Source organism: Jaculus jaculus, chromosome 9, assembly GCF_020740685.1.
Source record: "Jaculus jaculus isolate mJacJac1 chromosome 9, mJacJac1.mat.Y.cur, whole genome shotgun sequence".
Taxonomy (NCBI): domain Eukaryota; kingdom Metazoa; phylum Chordata; class Mammalia; order Rodentia; family Dipodidae; genus Jaculus; species Jaculus jaculus.
Window position 1 is genome coordinate 38,016,235 of NC_059110.1, and position 13,375 is coordinate 38,029,609.

A 13,375-nucleotide genomic window follows, 5' to 3' on the forward strand; every position below is an offset into this window, starting at 1 on the left:
CTTGCTGCCACTGCTGGGCGCAGGCGGAGCTGAGGGCAGCTGGCAAGCCCACAGAGCGGACCTGGTACCCGGGCTGTTGAGCGAGATGTTCAAAGCTAGTTGAGAAGCAGTGATGATCCATGGAGCTTCATTGTCAAAATTTTGGTCGATCTATATCACAAAAATGACAGATCTAATTTAGTTAGAATTTCAAATTTCTGATAATTCCAATAGATTTCTAAATGAAAAGCCTTTAGAATTTCTTTTATTTTTTTGTGAACATGAACATAAAGATTTATTTTGCTGTTTCCTTTAGAGAGATGAAATTAATGGTGAGGATAACTATTAGGTGGCAGTTATTCAGGGTAATGGCTATTATAAATGGTTAATGAAACCATATCTTACTATGGTGTCTGACAATATCTTTGGTATTACAGGTTCTTACCTGATTTCTGTATAATCCAATTCGATATTCTAAATGATGTACCTTATGTTACATATTAATCTACTTTTCACTACTTTTATAAGTTATTTGATTTGCAGTTATGATACCTTCTTTTTGCCCAGGTAAGAAAAGGAAATGATATTTTTCCTTTCTTTTCTCTGATTATGCTAATTTTCACTACCAGCTGATATTAAAATATAGAATACTTTTTCATTCAGAACAATTTTGTAGTGTCTGCCTGTCTTTTAATTAACTATTAAGTCCATTTTCTTCTGTCTGCCAAAGCAAGTAGTTTAAAACATGATTTCAGACTTATTTTCTAATCATTTTGCTTCTAATTTTTTTCATTGTGATGGGAACATTGCTTGGTATTTGGCCTGAGCTATGAGCTGTATAGTCTGTTCTTAGGGATCTAGAAAAAGGACTGACGTCTGCTGCTTTTTTTATGTCTCAGAATTTAACATGACTTTGAAATGAAAAGGGTTTTGCAGCCATAGACACCAGCTGCCACATAGCAACAAAGATGGCCTGGCCTGTGCTGCTCTGAGTGCTTTGCAGCTGAAATATTGCTCAGTTTTTGTTGTTTCCTATTTTGTGGATTGATTCTCCTTTTATTTTTTTTGACTCTTTAATTTTTTTCTGCCTTCAGAAATAAGAGAAAATACACTACAAGTTCCATTGTACTTCTTTTGCTTATTGTCCTTCTCTACCTCTGCCACAGGAGCTGAATCAGTGTTTATTCCCACCTTGACCTTGCGTATTACTCAAGCAGTACCATACATTACTTCTCTGAAACCATTCTTCTTTATGCTAAGAAATACTGAGTTTTGCCAACTTAGATAAATGGAGGATTTTTTTAAAAATTATATTTATTTTTTTTAAGACATAGTCTCACTCTGTTCCATGCTGACCTGGAACCCATTCTGTATTTCCAGGATGGCCTCAAACTAATGGTAGTCCTCTTACCTAGCTTTCCCACTGTTGGGATTAAAGGTGTACACCACTAAACCTGGCTTTTTGAATTAAAACAAAACACTTCGTTGTGAAGATAATATTCATTAATCTATAAGAAATTTGCTATTACTTAAAAAACTATTCATCCTAAAAGAAGTAGTACAAATTCTGGTTCCCCAGTGAATTTGTCAGCTAAGTAATACAAATAGATGTCACATGATTTTTGTTTAGTGTGGAAAATAACATGCCAAGGGACAAAGGCCCGATTAAAAAAAATATTACTATTTATTTATTTGGAACAGGAGGAGAGGAGAAGAGAGAGAGAGGGAAAGGAAAAGAGAAAAAGAGAGAGAGAGGAGAATATGAGAGAGTGCCAGGGCTTCCAGCTACTACGGAGGAACCCTAGATACATGCTTCACTGTGTATCTGACTTTATGTGTATACTGGGGAATAGATCCCAGTTCTTTAGGCATTGTATGAAAGTGCCTTAACTTCTGAGACATCTGTCCAGCCCAGAGGCCTAGTTTTTAATCCTAACCATATATCTGACCCTTCTAACCTTAGTTAAGTGAGTTTGACTTTGATTCCGTTTAACTGTCGTGAGCCTTTTTTTAATCTATAAAAGGAGGCGTTTGATAGAGACTAAACCTCTACCTTGATATAAAATGCTAAATTAGGTTTTTGTATTATTCTTGATGATCCAAACCATGGTCTTGATAACCTTACTTATTTGATGGAATAATACAAAATTTTTATGTTATTAGTTCTGCATGGAAAAAAGTGGTCCCTTAAATTAACTTTCATTGTGAGAACAAGTGCTGGAAATTTCTTCTGAGAAACCTGAGAATGAATATATTTGAAGCAGCTCCATGAAAGGTCACTGGATTCTATCTTAGAAATAATGGAATAATAGAGTAGCTGTATGCCTTCATGGGACAGGTGAAATAATAAATGGAGACCAACTTTCTGAGTACTTCAAATAACTCAAATGACTTGGTATCACACTTCAATCAGTAAAATGTTGTTCAAGTATGGAGTAATGTAACAAATTCTACCATCTGCCAATTTCATATTTTTCAGGAACATTGTAACTCCATGGAAGGTATTTAATATAATCCCTCATCATATTTGTTTTCAGGCTTAGAAAATATGCAAATGCAACTAAGGACTAAATTCTGTTGTTTATGATCTATGATTCAAATCTATAACAATGTTGTCTAAATTGACATCCCACGTAAGTTCATTGTGAATTGAGATAGAACAAGAGCAAATATTTAAAGATATGCCTAAATTAATTTAGGATAATTTATATGCCATATCCTGGTGATTCTTAAAATAAATATAAGGAGTCTTATAAAAATTCGATGATATGCATTTGGAGTCTTTGAAGAAAGCTCTGAGCTCTAAGTTATAGAAAACTAGCAAAATACATAACTCAACTGTCTATATACATTGCTGAATATTTTTAGTAATTGGTGGAATGTCAGCAGATAAGAAATATAGTGAAACTATGAGGCCTTTATGAACATTTAATTTAAAAGTATGTTATATGCATTGCCATATATTAGAAAATAAAGTATACAGTAAAGGGATTTAGAATAAAGTATTTAGTCTTTATGAATTATTTCCAGTTTCTTCTGCTGTCATGAAGCTTAATGAGGTATCATGTCTTTTAAAAATATTTAGTGTTTTGACTGAGTCATAATCTTATGATTTTTTTCTACATAAACATGTTTTTCAGTTGTTAATAAACTGGAGCTAAGTTTTTAATTTTATTCTTAAACAACGCCAATGCTAAAAAATTGGTGGTTCATTACTTTTGTTTTCCTTTGGTCTTTTGAGGTAGGGTCTCGCTCTAGCCCAGGCTGACCTGGAAATCACTATGTAGTCTCAGTATGGCCTCAAACTCATGACAGTCGTCCTACCTCTGTCTCCAGAGTGCTGGGATTAAAGCTGTGCACCAGCACACCCAACTGGTGGTTCGTAACTTAAGGATTATTATAAAACTCAGAATTTAGGAAATAAAATCATGAATGGAATATTACATATAAGATAACCAATTTTTTCTTAAGATATCTGCTTATCTTCTCAGAAATGTCAAGTTTTATATAGAAAAACATACTTAGGTTAGCTTATTTTTATATATTTTATATCTAAAGTGACTAGAGAAAAAGAAATACATAGTATATAACTAACATGGTGCAGATGGTCCACTGCAAAGTAATGATTGAGAGGAAAATAAGATATGCCCAAAAATATTTGTAAAGTATATTTATAACATATTTATTCATCAAAAGTAATGATTTTATTTTATTTTTCTTCAAAAGTAATGATTTTAAAATCTAGATTTTCTTTAGTCATAGAATGCAGTTGATTTGATCAAGTAATAGGATACCACTTAACACTAAAAAGAATGAACCACTAAGACATGTCATCATGCAGGATCATCTGCAGCAGGATGTTTTCAGCCAGAAGACAGACATTAATGAGTTCATAAAGCAAGCTTCTCTTTTTATTAACTTTCCAGCCACACAAAACTAGACATCATCATAGTCTAGGAGATGAGGATCGGAATGGAACTGAGCTGCCAGTAATATTCTAGGGCAATGTAAAGTTAGATGGCTTAACTGGAGTGTTGGATTAATGTTCATACATACAGATTCTACAAGATAAGACCTGCTCAGTTCACTGTTTGTTTTCTTAATTTAATTTATTTTTATTTTTATTTATTTATTTAAGAGTGACAGAGAGAGAGAGAGAGAGAGAGAGAGAGAGAGAGAATGAGTGTGCCAGGGCCTCCAGCCACTGTAAAGAAACTCCTGACGCATGTGCCCCCTTGTGCATCTGGCTAATGTGGGTCCTGGGGAATCAAGTCTTGAACCGGGGTCCTTAGCCTTCATAGGCAAATGCTTAACCACTAAGGCATCTCTCCAGCCCTCACTGTTTGCTTTCTTAAATACAACATGAATGAGGAGAATGTATACATACATTGCCACATTTGTTTTTCAAATGTGTTACTTAGTGGCAGTGTCTTTTAAGATATACATGACCTTGGCCCACAATATTCCATGAGTCTTTGTCCACCCTGTCCATCTGAAGTCATTTGATTAGGTTTGGGGCTTATTTCTAATCATTAGTATTAGTAAAATACTAATGAAAGCATGCTTACAGTGTTTCAAGAGGATACAAAAAGTTGAATTGGGTTGTCTTGTAATGAATAAATTTGAATGCTTTCATGAAGGTCCAGGGTAAGTGGATACCTACATGGCAAATCAAATACAACCCATAGCTGGAACATCTGTCAGACCATATGTTTGGCTTGAGGTTCTCTGTACAAGCGAAAACGCTAATGACACCATCCATCATCACAGAGCTTGTAGGATATGCGTCATTGAATTGGGCAGAGGAATTCAATGTTGGATTTATTGAATGCAGAGAACTGTGTGGGTAGATTTGGTGGCACCATTTGTTTTGGTGAATTGAAATGAGGCAATTTAGTGCCAGACTGGTAATCCTATACAGATTGTCATCAAAGCTGTGGCAATTGGGCCTATCTGTCAGTAATCACCGTGGGTGCTGGCCTGGTGCCTCCTCGGGTGGGCCTGCCAAAACAGGGAAGTCTGCCACCACTTTGCCCTTGGTGAGGCTCATTGCTGCTAATGTAGTGTGATACAGCTATCTTCTCAGCCAAAGGAAATGTCATTCCTTATGGAGCAACAAATAATTTAAGCAATGGCTTGAGAGTAATAATTGGAGAGTGAAATTAGTAAAATGAGATGCAAATTACTCTGAAAGAAAAAAAAAAACAAACAGAGAGAGGCTGACCCTCTTGGAGTACCAACTGTTGCCAGCTGAGCATCAGTCAAAGCAAGTGGACATGTGAATATATAGCAATGGGAATCAGAAGCCTGAATTTTACAAAACTGAGATGTGAAAGTGCAAAAATGTTCCCTACTGGAAGGCACTATTTCAAAGGCATTGCCGACAGCACGTTTTCTGATGCACCCCTGTTGCAGCATCTTCCATGCCTGTCTCTAAGTCCTATGAAGTACCCAGACGGGAATGGATTTCCACAAAGATATTACTGTTATCTGGACATTTTATCCTTATGTAATGAAGGAAATTTTTCTGAAGAAACTGATCATTAGAGAGTACTTGTTGAGAAGTGCTCATAGTACCCAAATAAGGCTAAGTGAATAGCATATATTATCATTGTCTGGAAAGCAGAGAGCACACAGGTAATCTGTTGTCTCTGAGGATAGTCAGCAGTGTAAGGAGAATGATCTCACTGGAGGTTTCCTGTGATGAATTCAAGTAGAAGCAGTGAATGACAGGACTGGGAATCAGTCATGGATAAAACTGGAAAATGTAGCAGCTACTGTTGGCAGTGTTGGCATCAGATATTATAGCACGGAGATTGCATGATGCCATCAAATTGGAAATTTGAGTCACAAATCATAAATGACAGAGGGATTTGTATCTAGTTTGTAGCAGTTAACAGAAGTTAAGAAAATGTTAGTGCTGAGTAATACAGTTTTCTAACCACTAAAGCTTAACTTGTAAAGCTGGCCAACTTCCCTTTTTCTATCTTGGAACTTATTTGCCACTTGAAACCATTATTTGCTCTATTGCTCTTTTTGTTTTCATAATTGTATATGCATGATCCTGAGTGGGAGTGAAAAGTAAGACACTCCTAAGCCTTTTGCCTCTTTTTAACCTTAATAATAACTTTTGATTTAAAAAAAATTGAAGCTTGTGGCCCAGTAAAACCTTTGACTGGTCCTGATATCACTGATGAGGATTAATTTATGAGCAAATGATGGCACCTTCAGTTTTGTCTGCCTCTGTGCCCTGTGATCCAAGAATAGGAGTGAGTGTAATGCAATCCTTGGTATGTGCTGTCCTAATTTCTTGTAACCAACTGTAGTTTCAAATTGACAGGTATTAGCCTGCTATTCAGTTCTAATGGTTTCTGTTTATTCTGTCCTTAAGCATTAGTAGTTCTTCCATGTACATCCTGCTTTACAATTAATTCTGTTCCACTTTTTTGGCCATGCTTTATTGGTAGCTAATAACCCATCGCTCTTAAAGGCCTGTATTTTGCTAAGGCTGTGGAACAGTCTACTTCCGTGCTACATTCTTCCTAGGTGTCTGTAACAAAGCATTCTTTCATATATCTTCTGGTGAGTAGCTCTTCATTTGCTGTAGATATGGAGGTTTTGTTTTGTGACATTCTGTACTTTTGAATGTGTGTGTGTAAATAACAGTTGGTGTCAGAAAGTTTCATCATAATTAATATTTAAGGATAATAAATGTACCTGAAGCCAATTTGTTTTGTAGATTTTCTATACAAAGAGTTCAATACTTTAGAAAAACAGGACATTTTTCTTTCATAGTTTATGTAACCTAGGTGACATGCCCATAGATAATAATGGATTGTGAGTGGAATATGCTTTACCTGTATTGTCTACATTTCAGAAAAACAGTAATAGTCTGGCACCCACAGAACTCAAAGGCTTCTTACCAAGATGTCTAAGGAACTACTCCTGTTCTCTGGGTATACTTTTGCACTAGTTGGAAATCTCCCCTTTCAGTGCATTTCTCCAGATGTGTCCTGTCAAGCAGTTTGGTAAAGACTTTGTCAAAGGCTTGGCTTTCTTCTTGTGAAAAGCAGAGATAAGGAGATCTTACATCCATAAAATCATTTATTACACATTAAAACATAGACATTGAAAGCCATTCCAAAATAAAGACTATTATGACTTTATTTTTTTTAACTTTTCTTTATTAATTTGACAGATAGAGAGAGAGAGAGAGAGAGAGAGAGAGAGAGAGAGAGAGAGAGAGACACCAACAGAGAGAATGGGTAAGCCAGGGCCTCGAGCCACTGCAAACGCACTCCAGACATGTGTACCCCCTTGTGCATCTGGCTAACGTCGGTCCTGGAGAATCGAACCTGGGTCCTTTGGCTTTGCTGGCAAATGCCTTAACCACTAAGCCATCCTTTCAGCCCATGACTCTATTTTTCCTTTTCCTTTCCTTTCCTTTTCCTTTTCCTTTCCTTTCCTTTTCCTGTCCTTGTCCTTGTCCTTATCCTTGTCCTGTCCTGTCCTGTTCTCCCTCCCTCCCTCCCTCCCTCCCTCCTTTCCTCCCTTCCTTCCTTTCATTTTTCAAGGTAGGGTCTCACTGTAGCCACGCTGACCTGGAATTCACTATGGAGTCTCAGGATGGCCTTGAACTCATGGCAATCCTACCTCTGCCTCCTGAGTTTTGGGATTAAAGGCCTGTGCCACCAAGCCCAGAATGACTCTTATTTTTATAAGGCAAATAAACCACAGATCAAGAAGGAAATGTTGGGCAGGAGAGATAGCTTAGCGGTTAAGGCACTTGCTTGCAAAGCCAAAAGACCTCAGTTCGATTCCCCAGGATCCACATAAGTTAGATGTATAAGGTAGCACGTGCCTCTGGAGTCTGTTTTCAGTGGCTGGAAGCCCTGGTGTGCACATTCTCTCACACTGTCTCTTCCCCCTTTCTCTCTCTCTGTCAAATAAATAAAAACAAAATATTTTAAAAAATAAATGTTGGGCTGGAGGAATGTTGGGCTGGAGGGATGGCTTAGCAGATACAGCGTTTGCCTGCAAAGCCAAAGGACCCAGGTTTGATTCCTCAGGACCCATGCTAGCCAGATGCACAAGGGGGGTGCACATGTCTGGAGCATTTCAGTGGCTGGAGCCCCTGGTGCACTCATTCATTCTTTCTCCCTCTTTCTCTGTCAAATAAATGTATGTATGTATGTATGTATGTATGTATGTATGTATGTATGTATGTTACATGCCAAGATCACCTGAGCTGTCTCGCTGTCTGCCCTGTACAGTCATGCTGTGTGTGTGTGTGTGTGTGTGTGTGTGTGTGTGTGTGTGTGTTGTTGTAGTAGTAGTAGTCGTCGTCGTCGTCGTCATCAGGATTGAACCATAGAACTTGGCTTGCCCATGCCTCTATCTTGAGCTACAGTTCCAACCCTTATTATCATGACTTAATTTTATTAGTTTTAAAATTTTTATTTATTTATTTATTTGGAGAAAGAGAGAGAGAAAGGCAGACCTAAACCATCTCTCCAACTCTATCATGACTTTTAAATACAATTAGTGTATATTTTAGTATTTTAATTGTCTTTTAATTAATTGGCTTGTCCACTATCCTTTTCCATACCATTTCCTATCATTTTTGTATAAATTTATATTCCCATTTATGTTGTAAAATGAAACTGTCTTCCCACAACCTCACCAGTGCTTTGTATCCTTTTGCTATAGTGAGATTAATATCTAATTGAATTTCCATTTCTGCTATTTTTACTGCTTCTGAGCATTTTTTTATATACCTGTTTTCCAGTTGCATATGTATTTTAAAAGAAATACCTATTGTGAGTGTACATGTGTGTGTGTGCAAGTATGTGCATGTATATACATGCACTTAGGCATATGATTTGAAACTATTTCACTTTGTTATATAGTCACTAATTTCAGCTAAATGTACAGCCCATCTTAATTGCTTACAGCATTCCTCAGTTTCTCTCCTGGGGCTCCAGATAAGGACTGGCCCTCGTGATGTTCTGGTTGAACTGATGACAGAGTGTGCAGGCTGGGGCGGGGGTGCATGAGCGGGTAATGAGATGTGTGCACAGGAGCTGTAGGAGTGGGATTGAGAGGCGGTCGTCCTGAGCAACGGGTGGAAGTTCATGGTCATGCTTGGCTTGGCTTCTTAGCGAGTTAAGAGACCACTATGTTCCTTTTCCCTCTAAGTCAGTTTGGCTGCTTTTTAGTGTGAATTGTATATAAAACAAGATAATGTCAAATGTTAAAGTCATATATGGTCTGATTTTTTAAAAAATATTTTTTATTTTTATTTATTTGAAAGCAACAGAGAAAGAGAGAGAGAATGGGTACTCCAGGGCTTCCAGCCACTGCAAATGAACTCTAGATGCGTGCGCCCCCTTGTGCATCTGGCTGACATGGGTCCTGGGGAATTGAGCCTTGAACCAGGGTCCTTAGGCTTCACAGGCACGCGATTAACCACTAAGCCATCTTTCTAGCCCTGGTCTGAGTTTTAAAAAATATAAATGTTATTAAAACAATTTTAACTTAACATAACGACCCCACCCTTTGAAATTGAAGTGAACATTTGACATTTTTGTCTCCTATCTTCTATTTGGTAAAGGTGCTTTTCTTTCTGTGCCAAATACAATTATACAAACGTGTGTACCATATACATAATCACTTGATACGGTGAGTACTAGAGAATTAAGTTTTTAGAAACTTTGAGAGAGAATGACAACACATTGTTAAGTTGAAATTGGACATGATTGTCGATATACTAACAACTGAGAAATACCCCTTAGTAGCAGTTTGAACTTTCAATTGAGTCACAAATTCCCAACACGTTGCTGGTTTCTTTAGTTTGATGGCCATGATCTACTTCAGTGAATTAGTCTAACACAGACACATTTGGATCTTTTTCATATTTAATTTTTGTGTTGGTCCTGATTACAACATGGTAGGAGATACATTCTCCTGGATTACACATGTATAGTTGACTCAAATGTAAATGTCTTGGTGAGGAATTACACAGTGCTGAAATGTATGCATTTTGTGATTTCTTAAATAGTAACAAATCCTCTTGAAGAAACACTACCCTTATGGAATATGATGAGTAGCTGTATACATTTGTTTCTCATATATACACTTATGAAATTATAGTTCAAATGTTAGTAAAGTATCACAGGGATATTTATTTAGTATTATATCAATATGCCTTTTCTCTATCTCTGTTACAGAGCTTTCTGATATAGATTCTCTTATTTCATTGATATTAGATATAGCATTTTCTTTTTGTTAGCCTAGTTTTGTACAGGGTGTTTATCTTTTCTTATTGAACTGTAGAAGAGCTTTACACATCCTTGTCATTTCTCTTTGATGTTTATTTTTTGACAAATAACTTATGACAGCCTATGACTCTTTTTCTACTTTATGATGTCTTTTAACACATAGAAGTTATAAGTTTTATTGTCAAAACTTTGTTATTTCCTTATTAGCTTATTATTTTTTATTTTTTGGATTACTCTAATATCATGAATACTTTTCCCAATTTTCAGTGTTGACCAGCATGCTTTAATCTTTAGGTCATCTTTTCATAATTATTTAACATGTATAAATAGTTTTCCATTAATGCTAAGAGAGATAGGAACTTGCAAAGAACAGGTTTGGGACTGACTTACTTATTCACTTATATCATATTGTCCTTCTGTGCTATACACATGCTGTATATTTGGTGTGCTGAGATGTACCGGGCATGACCTTTGGTCAGTATCACATAGCAGAAAGCTAAAAGGAACTAGAGTATATGCTCTGGGAAGATGGCGACAGGGAATCATACCCTGTGGATGCACTAACTCTCTTATTAATGATCCTATTAATGTATATATTTTTGATTTAATTATCTTATAGCAAATTAACACTAGTTAAGTCTTTACTTATATATATATTTTCCAAATTGAATGACAGTGGTAAAATTTTATGGGTCTAAATGGACAATTTTCTTCTACTTTAGCAACAGGAATTATTTATCCCAGTTATTACTTGATTAGATGGTTTATATTTACTTAATTATTTTATATTTAACAACCTGTTTTTAAAGGTTGTTTTCTGATTGCAGAGACGAAATGGAGAAGATATTCCTGTTGCCCAGACAAAGAACATAAATCACAGAAGATTTGCTGCCTCCTTTAGATTGCAAGAAGTGACAAAAACTGACCAGGATTTGTATCGCTGTGTCACCCAGTCAGAACGAGGTTCTGGTGTCTCCAATTTTGCCCAGCTCATTGTGAGAGGTAAAACTGTGTTCTTTGTATGAAACTTCATGCTGTTTATATAACAAGAGCACTTCTTTGGATTTCTAAACCACAATAATTGATTCTTCACTTCAAGCCAGCAATGCACATCATCATAAAATTCTGATACGTTATGAGACAAAATTAATATTACTTTTCAAAGATTTTTCAGCCAATTGTCCAGCCAGTATTTCTCTTCTATGCAATCTATTTTCCCAGGCCTTAATGGTGTGAGTCACATGACAGTACTTTGATATTATTCTCTAGTTTTTAGTTCCAAGTTAGACATGTTCCTTCACATTCTAAACTGCTCTCTCTATAAGTTTGTGGTGCTTTTACTCTCTAAAAATCTTGTGAAACTGAGGTCAAGGCTAATTTCTATTCCTAGCTAGGTATGTAATTTTTATCACTCCCAAACCCAAGGAGCTTACTTACTTTTTATACTTTATCCATTAATGATTATGGGAATATGGAAATTAAAATTCAGATTGTTTGATAATTTTTCTAGAAACAGTAAAATGGAATACTTGGTACAGAATATAAATGTGTGTGTCTCTCTCTATCCAGGTGATGGACTAGTTCTTTTCCACCTCTATTTTTGTCATGTTAATAAGGTCAAGTAATCTTAACAGACTTTTGTATACTTTGGGGGCTTCCAGTATCTCATGGGGTTAAAAAAAAAAGAAGTCTGTGTAATGAAGACTACTTTTAGAATGAATTTGACTTTGTTTTTCAATGAGCTTCCTTGGTATTATACTGCTTCCTTGGTCTTTACTCATAGCTCATACTATTTGCATAGGTTCATAAAATTGTAGGCCTAGTTCACTAAAGAGTAAAAGATGTTATTATTTGACTGCATGGTTCAGAGACATAACTTGCTCATCTTTCACATATTTTGAGTGTTTGTTCATCTGTATTGAGCAATTCAGTGTATCTCTCATGATGCTGGTTTTTGGAAACATAAGGTGCACTGGATGTTCAATATATTGAGGTTGTAAGGTTATGGGTATGCTACTGAGACATTGCAGTCTCTTTGTCTTCCAAGCACTGTATGTGCATCATAATGTGCTCCCATGGAGGACAGGCTATCTTGTAAATGTACCCAGTGTGCTTTTGAAAATATTAAATAATATATAATATAAGCAATTAAACATATACATGCTAGCGAAATGTTATGTGTAAGTGCACAGTAGTAGCAATATCTGTAAAAAGTAGTTGATTTTTTTTTAACTTAGTTTTACCTCTAATTCTTGCATTTTATGGGCATTTTTGGCCTATTTATTTAAAAATAAATATTTTCTCATTATCAAATTTTATCTGAATTTTCTTTTTATTTTCTTGGTGATGCTAAAGGTCATACCCCAACTCTCACAAACAGATAATCTCCCACCCCTTTCTTGCTTAAGTGATAATTAAATGTAACTGTTTTGTGAAGGTCTAATTTTCATTAGTTGGAAAAAACCACATTACTTCAATAACATTTTAAAATGAGTCTTAATTCATACAAAAGTTTGACTTTTTAAAATAAAAACATCCTACTAAATACATATTTTATTTTGTATTTTTATATTATAAATGCTGGGTTAAAATATGAGGCCTCAAATATACTTCCCAAAGTTTTGCTAATATTGTAAGCATCCATTTTTATGGTTTTGACAGTTTTATTTATTTTTCAACGTCTTTTAGGATCTGTGTCTCATACTTACAGGTGATAGTTTGCTTCTCTTTTATAGAGAAAACCAATATAGAGGAAAGTGGTTTTTTATTTTTCTAGATAATCATGAAATAAACATTGCTAACCAAAACATATCCTTGGGAGTCAGCTGTCCTGGTGTAGAAATAGCACTGAGAATTAACCATGATGACAGGTCCTGTATCTCATTGGCACTTTTAAAGCTGACATCCTGTTACATGGATACAAAAGATGCTAATTTTAAAGGAAATTTTTGGGGCAGTGACATGAATAGTCTTTAATAAGAGCTGGCATAGTGTTGTCTGTTGTCAAAGATGACCCTTGGGTAAGAGTTTATTAGTGCATTTACTTTTAAACTCAAAGTGACAGGACATGCTTAAGGCTTCTATTTTGTTTTCTTCACTGCTATTTATTATAAGTG

At 35.8% G+C, this 13,375-nt stretch overlaps 1 protein-coding gene across 11 annotated transcripts in view; it reads left to right on the forward strand.

Moving 5' to 3' along the window:
* Ptprk (protein tyrosine phosphatase receptor type K) overlaps nt 1-13,375 on the forward strand; it is a 566,086-nt gene that overhangs the window by 307,590 nt on the left and 245,121 nt on the right. For all 11 annotated transcript variants that reach the window (XM_045159865.1, XM_045159856.1, XM_045159858.1 and 8 more), the window contains exon 6: nt 11,087-11,261. In XM_045159865.1, coding sequence (XP_045015800.1) covers nt 11,087-11,261 — 175 coding nt within the window. The remainder of the gene's footprint in view (nt 1-11,086; nt 11,262-13,375) is intronic.